We start from the raw sequence: 19047 nt of genomic DNA on the forward strand, positions 1-19047 counted from the left end.
TGCGCGCCTCGACACATCTTAATCACCAAGTTTCGCATGTTGATTGTGATAAAAAATTTCGCGCTCATTGAACGACGAAACAATTCGCTTTAATTCGTGATTTCCCACGAAAAAAAAGTACAAACGGAAGAAATTTATTAGAATAAATTATCGATGATCGAATGGATTTTTATTAGCGCACACGTTACACTGCGTTCAATTCATTTAAAATTTATTACAAGTTTATACGCGCGGAGATCTAAAGCATTACTATTGTTTCTTCGAACAATGGATTTTCCACTTAAGAAAGTATTACACCGATTTGATGCGCATTTTTATTCGAGCAAACTACTACTACGCGTCATTGAAATACGTACTACGTTCGTCGCTAAAGTCTCTGTAGAAATTCCTGTTCAAAATAAATCCTTTTCTAAGCTTGAAAGTGGAGAACGTCGCCAAGAACTACTTTTCAAAGTCCATATATTCCATGTAAATTTTCGCTCTTTGCTTAGGATTGTTTAAGAATCATATTAGTGAACAACGCAACTTTCTTCGTAAACATGTATATCTCCTTTCTATTCAAATTTCGCTATATAATAATATTGCTAGATATCGTATATTCGAGCGAAAGAAAATACGTAACGAAAATACTAAACATTATTTAAAAATTATTGAATACGAAACTTTTGCAAAATTTTAAGCTAAAATGTGTTATATAATTTAATATGAAACAATATAATAACGCAAAAGTTAAATTATTATTATTCCGCTGCCTGTAATATAGAATGATAAAACTCGACGAACATTAAACCGTATATAATATTTCGAGAAGAGATAATTATTGCTTCTGGATTAAAATAGAAGGGAAAAATATGACGGAAGTTTCGAAATAATAGGTTCGCTACTCTAAAATTACTCGGAAGAATCGTTACCGACAGTTATAGTTTCAGAAAGTGTCTAATTTATCGGTATGCGACCGTGGTGGTAAATCACTTCCACTTAGTCTGACCAGAACAGCCCGTATCTACTGTATGTTTTATACGCCTCATTCATCCTCCAACGCAATCGCGAAGGCGGATGAAAAACACGAACACGTATACACCGTCGCGTCTTCTACAGACGGGTCTTTTTCATATGCCGTATGCTTCAAGAAGAACATCGCATTTTTCTTCGGCTATCTTGGTCGTCGCACCTTTGAACCGAAGAAGAGAAGAAGCGAGAAAATGCCCCGCTAAAGTGCGTTGTCACGTCTACATTCTTTACGCGTCACGAAACGCATTAAATTATAACCGTCGTGCAGATCTACATCTTATCAGATATTATTTGATGTTTTAATATTATAATATATACTTATATAATTTAAAAAAAAAAAGTAAGACTCTTCTCTCGATCGTACTGACAAATATTATTTATTAAATCACAACGTTTTGATCCTTCTTTGAATCCTTATCAAGTGATTTGTGAAAATAAAAATAAAATTATAATTTTAAGATGTCAAGAATGAACATAGTGTCGGTTTGACAACACGTCAAGATTCTTAGACGAGTTATAAGAGAAAACTGACTCAAAGAAGGGTCGAAACGTTGTGATTTAATGAATAATTAAGAGTTTAACAAGGCTCTGTAATATAAATATAAATTTAAAGTGTCAAACAGGCAATAAGAGCCAAATCGCGGATGACAATTTGGTCCCTTGTGCACAGGTTTTTAATTCTAACGAAAAAATTTAATTTCGTTGGGATAACGCACTGTCATCCGCGATGTGGCTCTTATTGCCTGTTTGACACTTTAAATTTATATTAATAAATAATATTTGCCAGAGTACGGTCGAGAGAAGAGTCTTACTTTTTTTTTAAATTCCGTCTGGCGATTCTCAAATATCTACGTTTTTATTATATAATTTACTTGTTCATTGAATTATATATTTATACAATTAATATTATAGAAAAGAAGAAAGAGAAGGGAGTTTATTTATCTTATTAAAACATTATATATCCTGGTATATTATTTTATTAAAATTATCTTCGATTCTTCCTCTATAAATAAATGAAACTTACAGTTTATGCAATTGCATATGCAATCTCGAATAAACAACTCCCCGCTTGATCCGTTCGGAAAAGCAATATCACCAGTAATTTGAATAAATCGGGAAACTAACTTGATATCTTTCTGGCGCGAACTTCTGATGGTGCCATATTAAGTCATCGTATAAAATAGTCATCTCGACGCGTCCTAATTTTGAGCCGTCCATCCGAAAGTTCAATCGCATTGCAATCGAAGGAAGCAAACCGAAGGAAGGTAGAATCGAAACAACATCGCGTGATAGGAATGCGACGCGAAACACATCGCTTCGAAAATCACCTGTCGCAAACGAGCGAAACGGAAAAGGGACATCAAGACAGAAAGAGAGGCAGCGAGATGGAGAGAAGAAGCGAGAGCATATATATATGTGTCTGTGTGTGAACGGCTTCGAAGAATACATACTATCTGTCGGATACTCGACGGTCACTTCATAGCCGGGATAGACGAGAGAGAGAGAAAGCTGGTGAATAGTAATCTGCACGAAGCGCGATGCCTTATAAAGCAGAGACCACCGCGTTGCGGGATGACGTGTGCCATTTCTATGCAAACTACATGTATGTATGCAGGTAGTAGCGCTGCGCTACTACACGTTTAAGGCGGCGGTGACGGCGGATAGGCAGACGTAATGCCTTGATGCAGGCTAGCATTTTGGTTACTGTTATACATACGGTTCTCCGTCGTCGACCCGAACGTCGACACTTCATCCCTCTCTCTCACTCTCTCTTGTTTCCTCGTTCCCGTTTCCCGTTTCCTGATGTTCAACGTCCTCGTTCTAGATTTCCCTACTCGTATCCACGACGAGACCGAACTCTCTTCGCCTTATCTGCTCGCTCGTTTCTTCCTTCGCTATTTTTATGTTCTTTTAGTCCATTGCATCTTCGCACGTGAGCTCTCGATTTTTTCGCTCTTTTTGTTATTCAATCTCTTTGCATCGCCATCTCGCTCTGCCGATGGAATATCAAATTGAACGATACAAAGCGACAAAAAATACTACTGTCAGATACATATAATCGTTTATTGATCTCTTAGCGAGCGCAAGAAGCTACGACGAGGCAGGTCTATATTTTGAATTCCAACTCCGGATGTAATCTTGATGGGAAAAATCAAGCACAAATTTTCTGAGATCTAGATCGAGACTATTTTACTGTCCTTATTCTCTCTTATATTTATATCTTATTTTTGAGATGCATACGTTTCTATTTTTTCGAAACTGCATCACAGATTCAATGAGACTGTATAAGAGAACGATGACTTCGCGCTCCGTTTTTGTCACAATGACCAAACTCGAACGAACACTAACTCACTTTTCGAGAGAGATGGAGAGATAAAGAGACATGTGCGTGCACCAAGTCAGCAGGGCTAAATTACACGTTCGATAAAATAAGCGCGAGCACGGCACACAAAGCGTGCCCGTGAAGCGCTCAGCCGCACGCGGAGCGGATCCTTTGTCCGCAGTCGAGCGAACGTGTTTTTCAGGAACTCGTGCATTTGGGAGAGCCCCCGATTGCTTCTGTTTGCGTATATGCATCCAGTGGGCGCGCGCGGCCCACTTACCCCTTTGCTATGGCAGAACGCGCATCCCTTTGTTTTCTAGAGGCCTCCATTATGCTTTCAAACATGGATAACCGACTGGCAAGTCAAATTGCGCGCAATGCCGTACAATAGACAAGTAAAATAGGAATAAACTCTCCTTACGTACACAATTTCTCTCATCTTTTTTTTTTTTTTTAATATAGCTGTAGAAATATATTTCATCTGCTTGTTCGTTTGTTTTCACATTTTTTTCGGTCTATTATGATTGAGACTCATTAAAAAGTTTATGTATACGAAATTTATTATTATTAATTTCTTGTTTTATATTATTAATAAATATAAATTGAATATTATTGAGTTTAATTGCATTAATATTATTTTTAGTGTTGCAAATTAAATATTATATGACGACGAAATAGAGTTTTTTATGTTTTTTGACAAACAATATTAATACTTGAGGTAATCAAGTTAAAGTATTTACTTATAAATGCTGAGTCAAAAATATCAAAGCAAAGAGACAGCCAACGATCGATAATCATGTCGAGAAAGTCGTGTTGCAAACGTAAAAAATGCACCATTTTTTTAGTTGCAAATGTTTTTAACTACAATACTTTTTCGAAACTACACGGAATTTTTTAAAAATATTTATAAGGAGAAGTTTAACATCTGCAATAGACGTTTGGATGTTTAAAATCGCATAAGACTCAGTGTCAATTAATTAGAAAGATTTCTAAAGATTTTCAAAGACAAAGCTGGATAACATAACAATAGAACAATAGTTTTCATCATCTCGAAAGTTTAAAATACTCAAACTGAAAAGCGAAAATCCTGCTGCTCGACGAACTTACACATGCATACATGTCTATATACAATATACATATACATATACATAGATGTATTCTATAATTTATCTGATAATTTACTGCGGAAATTATTACATGATGGATACGAAACACGGAGTCTGCAACAATTGTGCACTTTGCATTAGCATAGCGTTCTAATTAATTATTTTCATTTATTATGTACGCTCAACAATGATGTTTGCTAACATTAAATTAGACAACGTAACGTTACAACACTACAACGAAAACTCACAGTAGTGAGTGCCTGATGCTTCGATCTAAATAATTCGCGCTGTTTCTAGTTAAATAAAGTGTTGAAACTTCGTTATCGCGGAACGGACGCAAAATTCAATGCGTCTGAAAACGAGTAACTGACGTGATATGCAGAATAACAGGTGGAAATCCGTTAACAAACATTGTATGTTGTTTAGAACGAGATTAGCGTTGGAATGTCGACCATATTCGTGCGATCTATACAAAAGAAAAAACCAATTTATATTTTATATTTATCGACAACGGCGAAATATATTCTTTTTTTTTTCTTTGTGGAAAAAAATTCTTTCTCCCTTCTGATTAAATAACATTGAACAATCCTGGATATTTCCGTATTAATTTCCCTCGGTTATAGCTTTATGCCCGGAGAGATTAAATTTCCCGTTCATTTCCCACGTTAAGCCATTTCCTTTTACGAGCGGTTAAAAGACTTTTCGGAATTTGGCGAAGCCATCGAAGCCCGGTATTTCAGTTTCGCCTCGGTGCTTTGATGAATACGAGTAGCGGCCAAACACGCTCGCTACTTTCAGGCTTTCAAACTCGATTTGCCGCAGCACCTATGTACAAGATAGAGTCGAGGCGTTTAGAATGCCGAACTTTTCCACGGCCGAATCGAATCCCCGATGAAAGGAAGGCCCTCCTGAAGGAGGTACGTGGATGCTTTCCGCGCGCAGATCACGCGAGCTAAACTTTTCTCATGTAAGATCCTTACTTCCCTGAATTAAATATGTTTGTACTGCTAAGTTATGTGTATTACGCGATGCGCATCTTACTTTGCGTACTCACTCTTTCTCTCTTCTCAAAGCATTTTTCACCAGTGATATTATGGTATAATACATTTTTTTTATACTATATAAAAATAATGTGTATACAAATACATGAATATACAAAATATAATTATTCGTTTATTTTTTTACATTTTACAATAAAATATGCAAGAATATATGCATACATGATTTGTATCGCATCCTTCACAACTCGATTAAACAAAGAGAACTGCGTTAAAGTTTAATATTTTCTCATTTATTGTTCCTTCCGTCTATATACAATATTTTCTCGTGTAATGTAATTTTTGCAGCTTGACTAATAATTTATTTAGATAGATATATTTTTCACGAAACAATTATTTAAAATGTCGATACCGAATATGGTCAATTTATTTTTTATTTCTAAATTTAGTGTAAGGTTTAATCAAACTTGTTAAATTTTAATATTTAATATAAAGGAATAATGTAAGACAAAAAATAATAATAGTAGTAATTTATATAATTTATGTTATTTAATTTTGTATATCGGAAACCATTTTTTCGATAAAAAGTAGTGCTCTTTCTCTCTCTCTCTCTCACTCTCACTCACTCAGAAAACTCGATTTATAGATTTTCTCTTCGCACAAAGTCACTCCTGAAAAAAGATTCGGTCCGTAATTTCGAAGGCAACATGATCTGAATAAAGTTTTACAAGTGTGACGCGAACGAGGTCGTGTTTTCGAGTAAGAGAGAGCATCGCGAATGCGCCCTACTAGGCGTATCTCTCTTTTTTTTTTTTTAACGCAAACGCGTTCGCACAGCGCGTAAAAGGTATGTACGCCGCTACGTATCCATGGATTATTCAAATGAGGTCAGGACGAGGCGCAGGCACATTCGAGCTTGCCGCACCGGCAACGCAGTCTCCTTGAATCGTAATCTGCCGTCGAGGGCAAACATCCTAAATCACCCGCCACGCCCGGAAATAGGTCGTATTCGTGAAAATTTTAACAAAGTGCGCGCACACGTCAGGGAAAAAATTCTTTCGCGTCTTTCACTCTCGGTTCTATCGCGAATCTTGCGATACTGGGAATTTTATTCGGTAAAGCAATACGAAGCGTACGGTTAAACTCGAGCGATGTTGCATAATTAGTAAAAGCATTTATTGCTTTTTTTATGTTGCGGATATTTATTACGAGATGGAGCAAATAAAATTATGGAATTTTTATAATTTTTTTTTTTTTATATATAAATCAGGAATTCAAAAAATTTAACATGTAAAGAAACGATCTTTTATCAACTGTTAATTATAAACTATTTCGAATCGCATTACACGATATGACGCCGATAAACCAAGGCTGATAATAATATTGCTCCCATGTGTTTAAACTTTGTCGGGGTATATATTCCGTACACCTGTATGCAATGTTCAAATAATGCTGCGAGACATCGTTACGGCGATGTGCAAACTGCCCCATAACTTTTACGGCACATTTCCCCAGTGATTTACATCGAAAGAAATGAGTGGAGCGCGGCGGGAACACGGGTCGTATTCTTAAAAAATTTAATAACAAGGTAATTCAGAAGGGTCCGAGCGCGGAAAGTAGTTTCTAATTCACGAGGGCCGGGATAAAACAAGCGGAGTTCAGGCTCGTTCCACGTTTGTTTTCTCCTGGCGGGTTTCTCCTCTCGCTCTCTCGTCGTACCTTTATAACTTCTATTTTTCTTTGTTCTGATAAAAAAGTTTTGTCGCCGGTAGTCGAGCCGACGACGACGATAGCCTCGTTGGTTAATTGCGGCGTCGCTCGTCGAATTTCGGCTCCCCAAAGACAATCAACTTAATTAAATTACCGTAATTATACCCGCTGGTCATCTTTCTTTCAGATCGACGCGTACCGTACAACATACCGTCGGATTGGAGAGCTCTCTGGTTCAGCAATCTGGACGAGCTGCAGAGAGTGAACGATGCGAACGACAACAACACCGTTTCCAACGTCACGGTGCAATTGGGTGGCACCGCCTTTCTCCACTGCAAAGTTCGCAATTTGGCGGAGAGGACCGTTTCCGATGCCGAGGTAAGAAAGCAGTTACGTTTTAACCTCTCTGCGTCTTTTTGCGAAAAAAAAAAACTCTTAAAAGAAGCGACCGATTTTCAACGAATGGGGGGGAATCGAGTCGCAATCGTAAAGCTTTCAAGTACGAATCGATTTTTTCAGAATGATTATTGTGTCTTTCTTTGTGGGCTCGACTCTTTTCTGCAGGCAGTTACCATATTGTGCATTTCTACAAAATTTCTTTTTTAAAATGACGTTAAATTTAGTTTGCATGCAACTATCGTGGCGAACAACATAATCTATGATGACGTATTTATTATGGACTTTCTAGAGATATTTACAAAATTTATTTAAAATAATTACACATTAACGCGGATCTTTACCGAACTGCATCGATTGTGTTAACAAACCATGTCGCAATCACTTTTCAGTTTTCTTCTTCGTAAAATAAGATATTTAGAAATTCACAAGTAGAATATCTAAACCATTCGGCAGACGTGACAGATGATTACGATCAATAAAGATTTTCGTCGTCTACAAATATTTCTTAACATACAACAGATCGATTTTGGATAACACAATAGAAATTATTATTATTTTTAATGAAATATCAAAAATACTTGCGCTCTAAGAAAAAAAAACATTTCTAATTGCCATTCATGTAGGAATAACGCGTGCACACGAGAAGCTATATTAATGCCTACGCATCGTCGACGCGAATATAGTGCACGATTAATCTTGTCGGTATAGCTATGGAACAACTGTACAAATTTATTCATGTGCACGAGCGTAATGACCTCCTTTCGTACAACCACTATGACGCTTCGAACTGGGAAGACGATCGATGATCACGACGTATCCTGGTGAGAGCGCAGCAATCAGTATGCGATTCCACGAAAACGACGAGGATAGGATAGGTATTGGATACAGATAAACGCAACAATAGCGCTCCCTGGAAATGTCCTTATCAAAAACCTCCGATTCTTCCTTCTTTTGGAGACATTGATTTGATTCTTCGTCGTCTCCTTTTTTATCGAACGTCAATATTTAATAACAAGATGAAGTAATAATGGATAAACCCCTACTTAAGACATCTCTATCAGGTGTCATTATTGCATTATCCTTTATTCGATAGCTATCGACATCGATAGGCTCGCGGCAGCCTACGAGATTGATGCCGGCAAAAAGCCGATGACCGCGACAAATCCGCCCCAATTCGGGAAGATATCCTTACAGGATCTGTGATTTGAGAACTTTTATGTAGAAATGGCGAACTATTAAATTCATATGTCAAAATGGTTTTTTTGAGAAATTACGGAATTTATAGAATTGAATGTCACACACAGTGACTTGAAATTAATTATTTAACAATATTTTTGAATTTGAAATTTCGAGCCTTTAATAATAGATTTTTGATTGATAAGAGCGTATAGTATAGTTAGAAAATGTTTCATATATTGGATGCATTTTAGTTTATATTTAATATATCAGAGTACATTGATTAGATAAAGAAAGAGAAGGGAAATGAAAGAGAGAGAGAGAGAGAGAAGGACCACTTTATGATTCGCTTTACATTGCCAACGATGTACATGTATTTGTGTTTATGAAGTTTATTTGGATTCCCAATTTCCGTCATGTTTATCGAAGCGACTAATTAATTCATTCGCTATTACTTTGTATAATTTAACCGTTATTTTATTTAATTACTGTTCCTAAATTGTAATGCAAGCGAAGATATCACGCTAACATCACGAAATTTCGTGTTTCGGCATAAAACAACTATTCGCTCATATTTACAAAATGTACCTCCGGATTCTCTCAATTTTAATGTTTAATTGATAAATCATAAAATAACAATATTATATTACTAATGAATATTACTTGTTCATTAATTTACACGTTCCGCAAATAATGTAAAATGAGAAAACTTAAAGTTGATGACTCATCTTATTAATTTTAACAGTTTTGAATGGAGAAAAATATAATTTATGATTCTGAAATTATAAATTGTTAAATTATTAGATTTTGTATTAAAAAAAAATTTTAATGATTATAAATATATAATAATTACTAAAAATTTTTATACAACAAATGCACATACTTATAATCGAAGCTTTATTGTAATATTTCCCAAACCAATCTCTTTCTTTCGTATTGGTTAGATAATTGGTTGTACTTGGAACATAATGAATACATTACGCATGATATATTCGTGACAGTCTCCGTTGGGCATAAATGACAATGAAAAAATCAGCACTAAATTTCCGAACGCAATATCCTCGGGAGAGCGGTCATTCCGCGGAATCATGTGAATTTCCTATGAAATCTCCGGTACCGCGAAGCTATCGTGAATCAACGTTACTCGGAGGTTCTGCCAGTTGGGTGATCCGCAAATCCACTTATCCGACGTCGTTGCTTTTAATTCAATTATTTATGACGAATTCGACGGGCCGGTCGAGGTCTGTATCTACCTAACCCGGCGCACGGCGTAACTGCATTATCGCGTTAGCAGTCAAACCAGGAAAGATTGATGGCGACGAAAAGTCGAACGCCGCGAAGTAATTTTGATAGAACGGCCGAGAGAGAGAGAGTGTGTCGACGTTCTCCGTGAAGCCGCACACCGCCATCAGTATGTCGTTCGAGAACAATTTTTTCCGCCCAATACGCGCAACAATTGACGTTGACGAAATCGCGTAGCCGAAGAAACACGAAAGTTGATTACATTTCAACATTTGGTTGTCGATTTCTCATCCGAAAGGGAAGCGCTCTCTTTCCCTCTCTCTTCCCTTCCTCCCTCTTTTCCTTCCTACCCTCACTCCTTCCCTTTCTTTTTCATGGCGACGATATCGATTCGTGCAGCATCGCCAGAAAGCGATATTAATGAATTACCTCTCGAAATTCCGATAATTAACGCGGCACACTTTATTGGATCGGAAAGCCATTTTGTGCCGAGATAAAACTTGAATTGGGAAGAAGACTAGATAAGTTCACGAGGCCCGAAAAAGTTTCAAAATAGGCTAGTGTATAAATTCAATTAAAAAATAACTCGCATTTGATTTATTTGCATCCAATTGCTTTATTTGTTAATCAATTTTTAGATATGATATGTTTTTCGTTTTCCAAATTGATGTATTATTTAATTAAAGTTAAAATTAAAAAAAAGAATTTACCGTCATCAAATTAAATTAAAACTTGAAAGAATTAAAGAATGTATGATAATAATTTTAAAAATTTATTTTAAAATAATAGACGAAAAATATACGCTAAATATAAAATCAAGCAAAGGGAGGACAAATTAAATTCGAGATAAATATGTGTATTATATATAATAGATAAACGAAGCAACCATTTTGTCGAGAAATTTTTAACATTTATACAACAATGAATATTTGTTTGCATACATAATATATACTTATAAAATATTCTAGTTATAGATTAATTAATTTTATATACATATAAATCTTTTAGAATCATAAACGTACTTCTTTGTATTTTCCTTATAAGTTTCTCGAAGCATACGATAGGATAAAGGGAGGATGAAATATGCGGTTTTGTAAACTAGCGTAATTAGTATGAAATGTGGTTTAACGTTGAGCACAGGTGTGGGGAGAATGAAGCCCAGCAGGATATCTGACTTGGCGTCTTTGAGGGACAAGAGTCCTTTGTCTTGACGACCGTCGTGGTTGAATTGAAGCCATGGATTTGGTCGTCGTAATGGTCCACTTCCGTCTTCGGACATTAATTTCAATCGCGCGCTTGCGTGCGTCGTCCGATAAATCGATAACCACAATAAGGGGGATCTTGTGAAAGATTAATGTCTTAATGATATCTGCCACTCTGTCAGATAATCGGTAATTTCGTGAAACGATTGTCTTTACCGATAGACACTATATAAAGTACATACAGATTCTTTCACTTCATATTTTCTTCTTTTCTTTATATATTAATATATATATATATATATATATATATTGTCTTTTTGTATTTTTAGCAGACACAAATCTCGTTATGTAATATTTCGCGATTAATCTGACTAGGTTGCACGCGGACAACAATATATCACGGCATTAAAAAGTGTATTTCGGATATCGATGAGTTCATAAAGTCGGCCATGTTGCTTAAATCATTGTGACGCGGCTTTAAAAGACAGACTCGCGCAAGTCATTTATCTTACTGAAGCGGATGAGCAAAAATATATGTATAGTGATTTATAGAAAACCGTTTTACATGACAAAATTATAGCAGTTATTAGAATGGCGGCTGTCGGAAGTATAATCGAATGAGCACTATCGAAATTATGTAGACGTACATAGTATCTCAAATTTCAATAAATTACCCATTCAAATTTAAAATATATAGATGTTTCGGAATTGAAAGATATATTCGATGCAATTCTCTGGCATGGAATCAGAAAGAAGGAAATCTCGCATAACACACACACACACAATATTTCTTCTATTTGTAAAATGCGAACTCGTATCGATTTCGAGCTAGTGATTTGTAGTCTCTCGGGAAAACATTTCTCATTACAATTGTATGCGGAAAGCAGCATAAACGCGATCATTTATTGAGCCGAAACTACACATCCCTACCTCAGAATCCTCGACGATGGACTCGTGCCGACCACTCATCTTGGCAACGAGCACCGGTGGCCCAGAGTCGGTCGACAGATTTGGGTTATCCGACAGGTCGGTCCATTGTTCCCTGGTTCTAGTAGGCTAAGCAAACGCGTCTCCTGCCATCGGGGCTAATCTGCTATTAATTTTATTGAACTGTTTATGGCGAATTTCGGCAAAGCCTGGCACACACACATCAATGCTTACAACTAGAATATACATGGAAATGTCGAAAAGTAGACATTTACAAAGCATTGATATTTTAATATTGCATATTATATTATTTATTTAATGTTTTACATACATGTAATATTTATTTTTAATTTTATCATTTTGCAGCAATCTTTGAGATTATCTTCACATTATGGTATAACATAAAATTATATTCCGATTAACGAACATCCTCCACAATTGATATTCGTGCGATAGAAATGTTACACGAGCCGTACTGTAAATATATCTAGCAAAAAATAAAATCTAATCTCCCGATTTAATCCGCGTATAGAGTGCATCGGAAGGTGCTATATGGATTGGGATTATCCGGAAGGTTCATTGTCGCAACGTGCAGCACCGTTTCGCTCCCGACGTGCTAATCTGCCTAGGCTCGTTAATTTTATCGGGTTGTTTACCGGCGCGGCCAGGAGAAGGCAAAGAGCTGCGCGCCGTGCGCGCAGTATCGAGGGACGAGAATGCGCACGTTCGCATTTAGTAACTCCATTAACGCGTTAACAATCGGCGATGGGTTATCACCGGATCGCCGCGCTCGTATACCGGACGATCTCTCGCGTGTCCCGAGATAGCGCGCCGAGCAATCACGCTTCGTTCCGTTCGAGCGATGATACGAAACGAGCCGGCACGCAACGCCGAGGCTCTTCTCTCCCAGTACATGTACAGGGTGTCACTTCAAGACTGCCCACCAAGTATTGTACATAACGTTATTCCTTATCAAGAAATAAGTCGAAAAGTATTGAACAATTTTTTTTTTCACTTAATAAAAGAATAATTATTGAGTAAAGTACGGCCAAACAGTTTGAGTCGCGTGCCTAGTGATTTACTTTAATGTGCGTCAGGCTAAAATTCGCCGTTTTTTGGCCGTACTTTATTCAATAATTAGTCTTTTATTATATATGATAGAAAAAAATCGTTCAAGATTTTTTTCATTTATTTTTTGGCGAGGAATAACACTATGTACTTAGTGAGCGGTTTTTAAGTGACACCCTGTATATCGCTTTCTCTCCTTCTCGTATGTAGTAGCATGTATTCTTGTCTCTTTTTCCTATTATTTTTTCATCGTTGACAATCTCGCGCGATAACCTCCCGATAGCCGAAACAGTTTCGGCGCGATCAAATCTGGACTGTCTGACTAAACTGCCTTGCATACTACTCGATCTCATCACGCGCGCGCCTAAGATTGCGATGCTGTTACTCCAATAACGTGGAATCTGATTTGTATAACAAGAGAATTATTCTACTTTTCTCTAAAGATAAGAGATGATTTTTTTTATTATTATTAGAATCAGAAATTGTGCGTGAAGATAGAGAGATTGTGTGTGTATATGTGCGATACACTTTATCTCTTTAATGGAAAAGATCGAATATTTAATTAAAAAAGTTATAAAGCTGCAATATTGATTTTGTAATATTTTTTTGGCTTAATCGCTTCTATTTGGAATTGTCTCTATTATTTCAGATTGAAATAGCTTTAATATTTTAAGTTAGATTTATTAATAACAGAGTAGTACGATACATTTCATCAACATTGTCAATATGAATAAACGCTGCAGATTTTGAATGTGATGTATATCTGTCTGGCATACACATATATGAAATAACTTTATTACTGCCTATCTAACTGAAAATTAATTCGCTTTGCAAATATTTCAACCAAAATCGAAATGTGTAGTATTATGACAAACTAGCACACTGTTCGAAAATAACATTTGTGGTTACACGCGAAACTTTGCACGGCAAATACCGCAGCCATAACGTTCCATACTGTTCGAGTAGCATGAAACAGAAACTGAAAAGCCAGACAGGATATACCTGACCTAACCCTTTAGCGAGATAACCAAGCACTGGTTGTGGTCAGTCACCCGTAGAGGTTACACGAACCTAACGTTACTCATTGTATCTATCACACAAATCTGCTTCCAAAATTCTCCCAGCTCCTTTCATCGATTAAATTTACTACGTAAAGAAAAATATTAAGAAGAATATAAAAGAAATCAATATTTTATTTTCAAAACTTCATTGAATTATCAACAAAAAAAAGAGGAAATAACTGTGCAGAAAATGGAATCGATGAAAATATCAAGGAAAACGATCTTATAAAATTATTACGTGATATTGAATTTAGTATTCAATATTATGTACAAATGTCCGAGGGTCTTGAACACACACAACAGAAGGAGAAAGAAAAATACATCTTTAAAAGATTTTGATATATGTATGTGTCACGCAAGCCAATACATATTTTCGTCCGTTCCTCTGGCACTTTTTCAAGTATATGTCTTCAAGTATCGCACGTACGTATACTACGATGCATCGCGCCGCGACATGCTTCTTTCAATTGATGCACCGTTGGTCCACCGCACGTGAAAGGTTGGGAGACGCTGACCTACATACATCATACAGACCGCTGCACTCTACACGGCAATAGAATCGACCTCGTCGGTTGTTCTGTCGAAATTTCGACGTTGTAAACTTCCGACGTCGGCTATGCCTTTCGTCCAAAACTCTCATCGGATCTCTAGAGTCGTCGGAACAAACTCTCTTTTCTAAATCAGCACCGAATGAGAGTACGACCACTTTCGGCTGCGAACAAAAAGAAAAGGCTTTTAGTCACAATTCCAAGTTTAATCTTGCTGCCATAAAAGAAACTTGAAGCAAGTGGAGAAGTGCTTAAATATATCAACGACAGATATTTGCAGACCCCGAGATCATTGAGGTATCACGAGTAAACGCTTGACTCGAGAGTTGGAATTCTAGACCACCTCGAAATAGAATTTCTGTATAATTGAAATAATAAAAATTTCACTGTTCATTTATCTGAAGGAAAATTGCATCAGAGATCGTGTTAGACTACCGCGTTTCTCGTGATATTATCTTGAAGACGCAGTGAAATGAGTTCTGCTGGCTTTTATACAGATCATAGAAGGAGAAAAGCAAATCCATAATAATTAGTCTATCGAGAAATTTCACATCAATCTAAAGTTTGAAGCCGATCGAAGTGCTTCGAGTGGTTTAATGCTTTCGGACGAACCGATCTCTTCCGAATGCCTGGAAACATTGAAGCACTTGATTCTAACCGAGAGCTGGCAATCATACTGCGGTAAAGTTTCGCTACTTGAATTTTCCGAGCATCTTGTCGAGTTTGCCAGTACTCGCGAAAAGTCTAACAAATTAATAAAATTATGTAAACATAATGCTATAACGGGAATTAGCATATTTACGGCGGCATTATTCGCGTAAATGCGACTTTACAAATGCTTGCGCTATTTTTATATGCTATTTAAAATGAAAACTACATATCCAGGAACGCGAGTCGCATATACTATACTAAATATTACAAGCAATTAGGTCAACACATTTTTTTCTATTTGCATATATAAAATGGTAACTATAACAGCTAGTTATTGTTGCTATACAATATATTTAACGTAATCTGATTTTGACGTATTCATAAAAAAAGCACATTTAAATTCACATTAAGTATTAAAATAAAAAAATTTTTTAATTTTATCTCATTGCATATAATAATTTAATATCGCATTATTTATATTTATACTTTTCTCAGCAATTCGATCTAAAGATCGTGATTGGTTACCAAGTTCATGTCTTATGTTTTATGCATTCTCTTCCTACAATGATCTTGAAGCATCAACTGAGGAAGAGGAAGCAAGAAGCTTGTTTGAGGACAATGGGAGGAGTAGGAGGGGGTAGGTCTGCCGCATCCCCTCAGAGATCGAGATCGTATTTCCGGCTCTCACAATTTTAGTATTTATGCAATATCGTGCTCAGTCCCTCCGGATCGCAAGATAGGTCGTAACATTTGAGTAGGAGCGAAATTACTAAGTACCGCTAAAACCAGTTTTCCTCACGCTTCGTAAACTCTCTCTCTCTCTCGTTTGATAAACAATAAGTGATCATGGCTGTTATACATAGAAATAAATATAGAAATCATGATTGTGAGAAATATACGAATCATTATTTTACTTTGAAATATTTACATTTTTATTCTGCTCATTTAAAAAAGTAATTTATTTTTACACTTTTATTATTTACCATATATGTTGAAGAGACAACCACAATATTTATTTTACCGCTTCTTTTATTTGGTTATTTTCAAAGAAAAATATTTTTAAAAAAACTTAATGTTGCGCATTTTATGTTGATGATAATATATGTACATGTATATAATTTAATAAATAAATTGCTTGTACATTTAATTTATTTTATATAAAAATATATCTTATATAAAAATATATCGGCGCCCTCAAAAAAATGAAGCAAAATTTATTTCTAGAAGCGATACATTTTTATCTTTATTTGACATTATATTAAAAATAAAATATCTCACTAGATACGTAGCTCGGTTGTAATTAAATTTGATGAAATATTTATGTAACGCATATTACATTACGCAATTGCATTTTTAGTCTCTCTTACTTAATTAAAATAGGTTCTTATATATATTCAAACTGTTATATATGCATATAATCGATTGTATTTTATTTTGAAATTTTTCATACAGTCATTACGCAAAGTTATAAATACATTTCCATTTCATGTGGTATAACACACGGATCGTTCATCTTTTTCTCTTTATTTACACAACATGCCAATATATACTCAACAGGATTATTTTGTAATCTAACATTGCTGTATTGTATTTAATCTCTCTGCTGTTTTACACAATGTATAGATTGTTATAATTTATATATACGTGGCAGCAATGTTTTGTCATTATTATTTTATTATTAACTTTTTTATATCTGCACAAATGTAATTATTTTGTATGCTCGTCGAGAACCCATTAAAAACGCTTGACACATAATTTTCATCAAATGAAATCCAATTGGTTATGTTAACCTAATTTATATAAGCGCAAATATATGCTGACAGCTCCATGTTAACTTAATATTTGTTTCAATTAAAATTCGATATACGTCTGTGTCATATTTTCTGTGATGACGGAATACGTCTATCAAATTAGATTGATTATCCATTTTACTCGTTAATTTGCTGCATCATTTTTCTTCCACATAGATCTCGTTCAGTTTTAACTTGTCGTTGTAAAATTGATAATTAAAAACATTTCTTATGCATTTATCAATTTTAACTGACCGTCCATCGATTATTGTGTTTTCAGACATCGTGGATCCGGCGACGTGATTTTCACGTCTTAACAAGCTCCATGTTTACATACACGAACGACGAGCGATTTCAAGTGCTGCATCCCGAAGGCTCGGACGATTGGACCCTTCAAATAACATACGTCCAGGAGAGAGATAACGGAACATACGAGTGTCAGGTAATGTGAAAAACCCACCCTCAATCTTGTTACGGATTAATTAATTCAATGTATTTTAATGAGTATTTTCCCAACTTTTATCTCAATGATATACTGCTCGCTCTCGCTTTATCTCTTTATTTACCGCTTCGCTGGTCTCTCGCTGTTTTTTCTCCCTTCCTAATCTCTTAATGAAATTGACGAATCGTTCAATTTATATTTATGCTGATGATGCAGTTTATTGTTTCTCCGTTGATCGCAGCGCGATCAGGAAGCACGCCTTTGTGTTAAAACATGCAAATTGGTATCTTTAAACCGGATGTATATTTCAATAATACGCGTTATGAAGGTACGCGCAGGTGATCGGTGATTTATGTGGGATATGTGCAACGAGAGTAATAAATCCTCCTATCAATAATTTCAAACATTGCTGATTATGTACACCGCAACGTACGCATTATCAATTTGGCGTTAAATGTCAATGCATATTCGATAATGCATTATACAATATATTTAATCATTCTTTTATCACATAATTGATATTTAACATTAATAATTATTAAGGATAAAATAAATACATTTTAATCGCAAGATATCGCTCTCTTATACGTATACAATATTTAGATTTAAAATGGAAAGAGACGCCGCGAAAATACTGCAAAATAACAAGGGTAGGTATGAAATAATTTTATATCTGATTACCTAGATATAAAGGTAGAGAATTTTTCCGTCACTAGATGATATAATTAAATGTGACGGCAGGCACTAACACGTAAATCCGCGAGCGGTATAAACCGTACGTTCTTCCTGCATATTCATACATTTTTCCGGCTAATGGAATGGCAAACACGAGTTCGTGTGAGCTCGAAAGAAATCGGACAGCGTGAATAACGAGACACGATGTCGAGCTTGCGCTCGCTGTTGAGTAAACTACGGAAACCTACGATATATAATCTCTGACCCTTCCCCAAAAGTTTCGACTGCTGAAGAATCAAGTTCTGGGTGACCTATCTCTCTCTCTTATGTTAATTTCGGGCGCGAATATGGTACCGCCGTGAAACTTTTTCCGGTAAACTTTACTCCCAACTTTTGTTTCCGCGTTGCTTACTTTCCCCGATCTCTTGCTTCGAAGAGCATCTTCGAGTCATTGTCTGTCAGCTCCGAGTAAATTTCACGAAAATTTAATCGCAAGTAAATTTAGTGACTATGAAGCAGAAAACAGTACATAGGTATTCTTTGCGCATTGAGTATTTTATTGAAATTAATACCATCGGATTAAATTAAAACAGAGAGAATCGAATGATCAAACTCTTTTTATAATAAAAATAGTAGAGTAAAAATTTATACGGATTTATAAAACAGAATAAAATATTTGTGATGATATAGATACTATTATGTTTAATGCATTAGAAGA

General features: G+C 35.7%; 1 protein-coding gene across 4 annotated transcripts in view; it reads left to right on the forward strand.

The window, feature by feature from the left end:
* The window catches only part of dpr12 (defective proboscis extension response 12), a 258329-nt gene that overhangs the window by 148878 nt on the left and 90404 nt on the right, over positions 1-19047 (forward strand). For all 4 annotated transcript variants that reach the window (XM_029300488.2, XM_029300485.2, XM_029300486.2 and 1 more), the window contains exons 3-4: positions 7336-7526; positions 17493-17654. In XM_029300488.2, the coding sequence (XP_029156321.2) occupies positions 7336-7526; positions 17493-17654 (353 nt within the window). The remainder of the gene's footprint in view (positions 1-7335; positions 7527-17492; positions 17655-19047) is intronic.

Source organism: Nylanderia fulva, unplaced genomic scaffold (genome assembly GCF_048542155.1).
Source record: "Nylanderia fulva isolate GAGA-0341 unplaced genomic scaffold, ASM4854215v1 Scaffold14, whole genome shotgun sequence".
Lineage (NCBI taxonomy): Eukaryota > Metazoa > Arthropoda > Insecta > Hymenoptera > Formicidae > Nylanderia > Nylanderia fulva.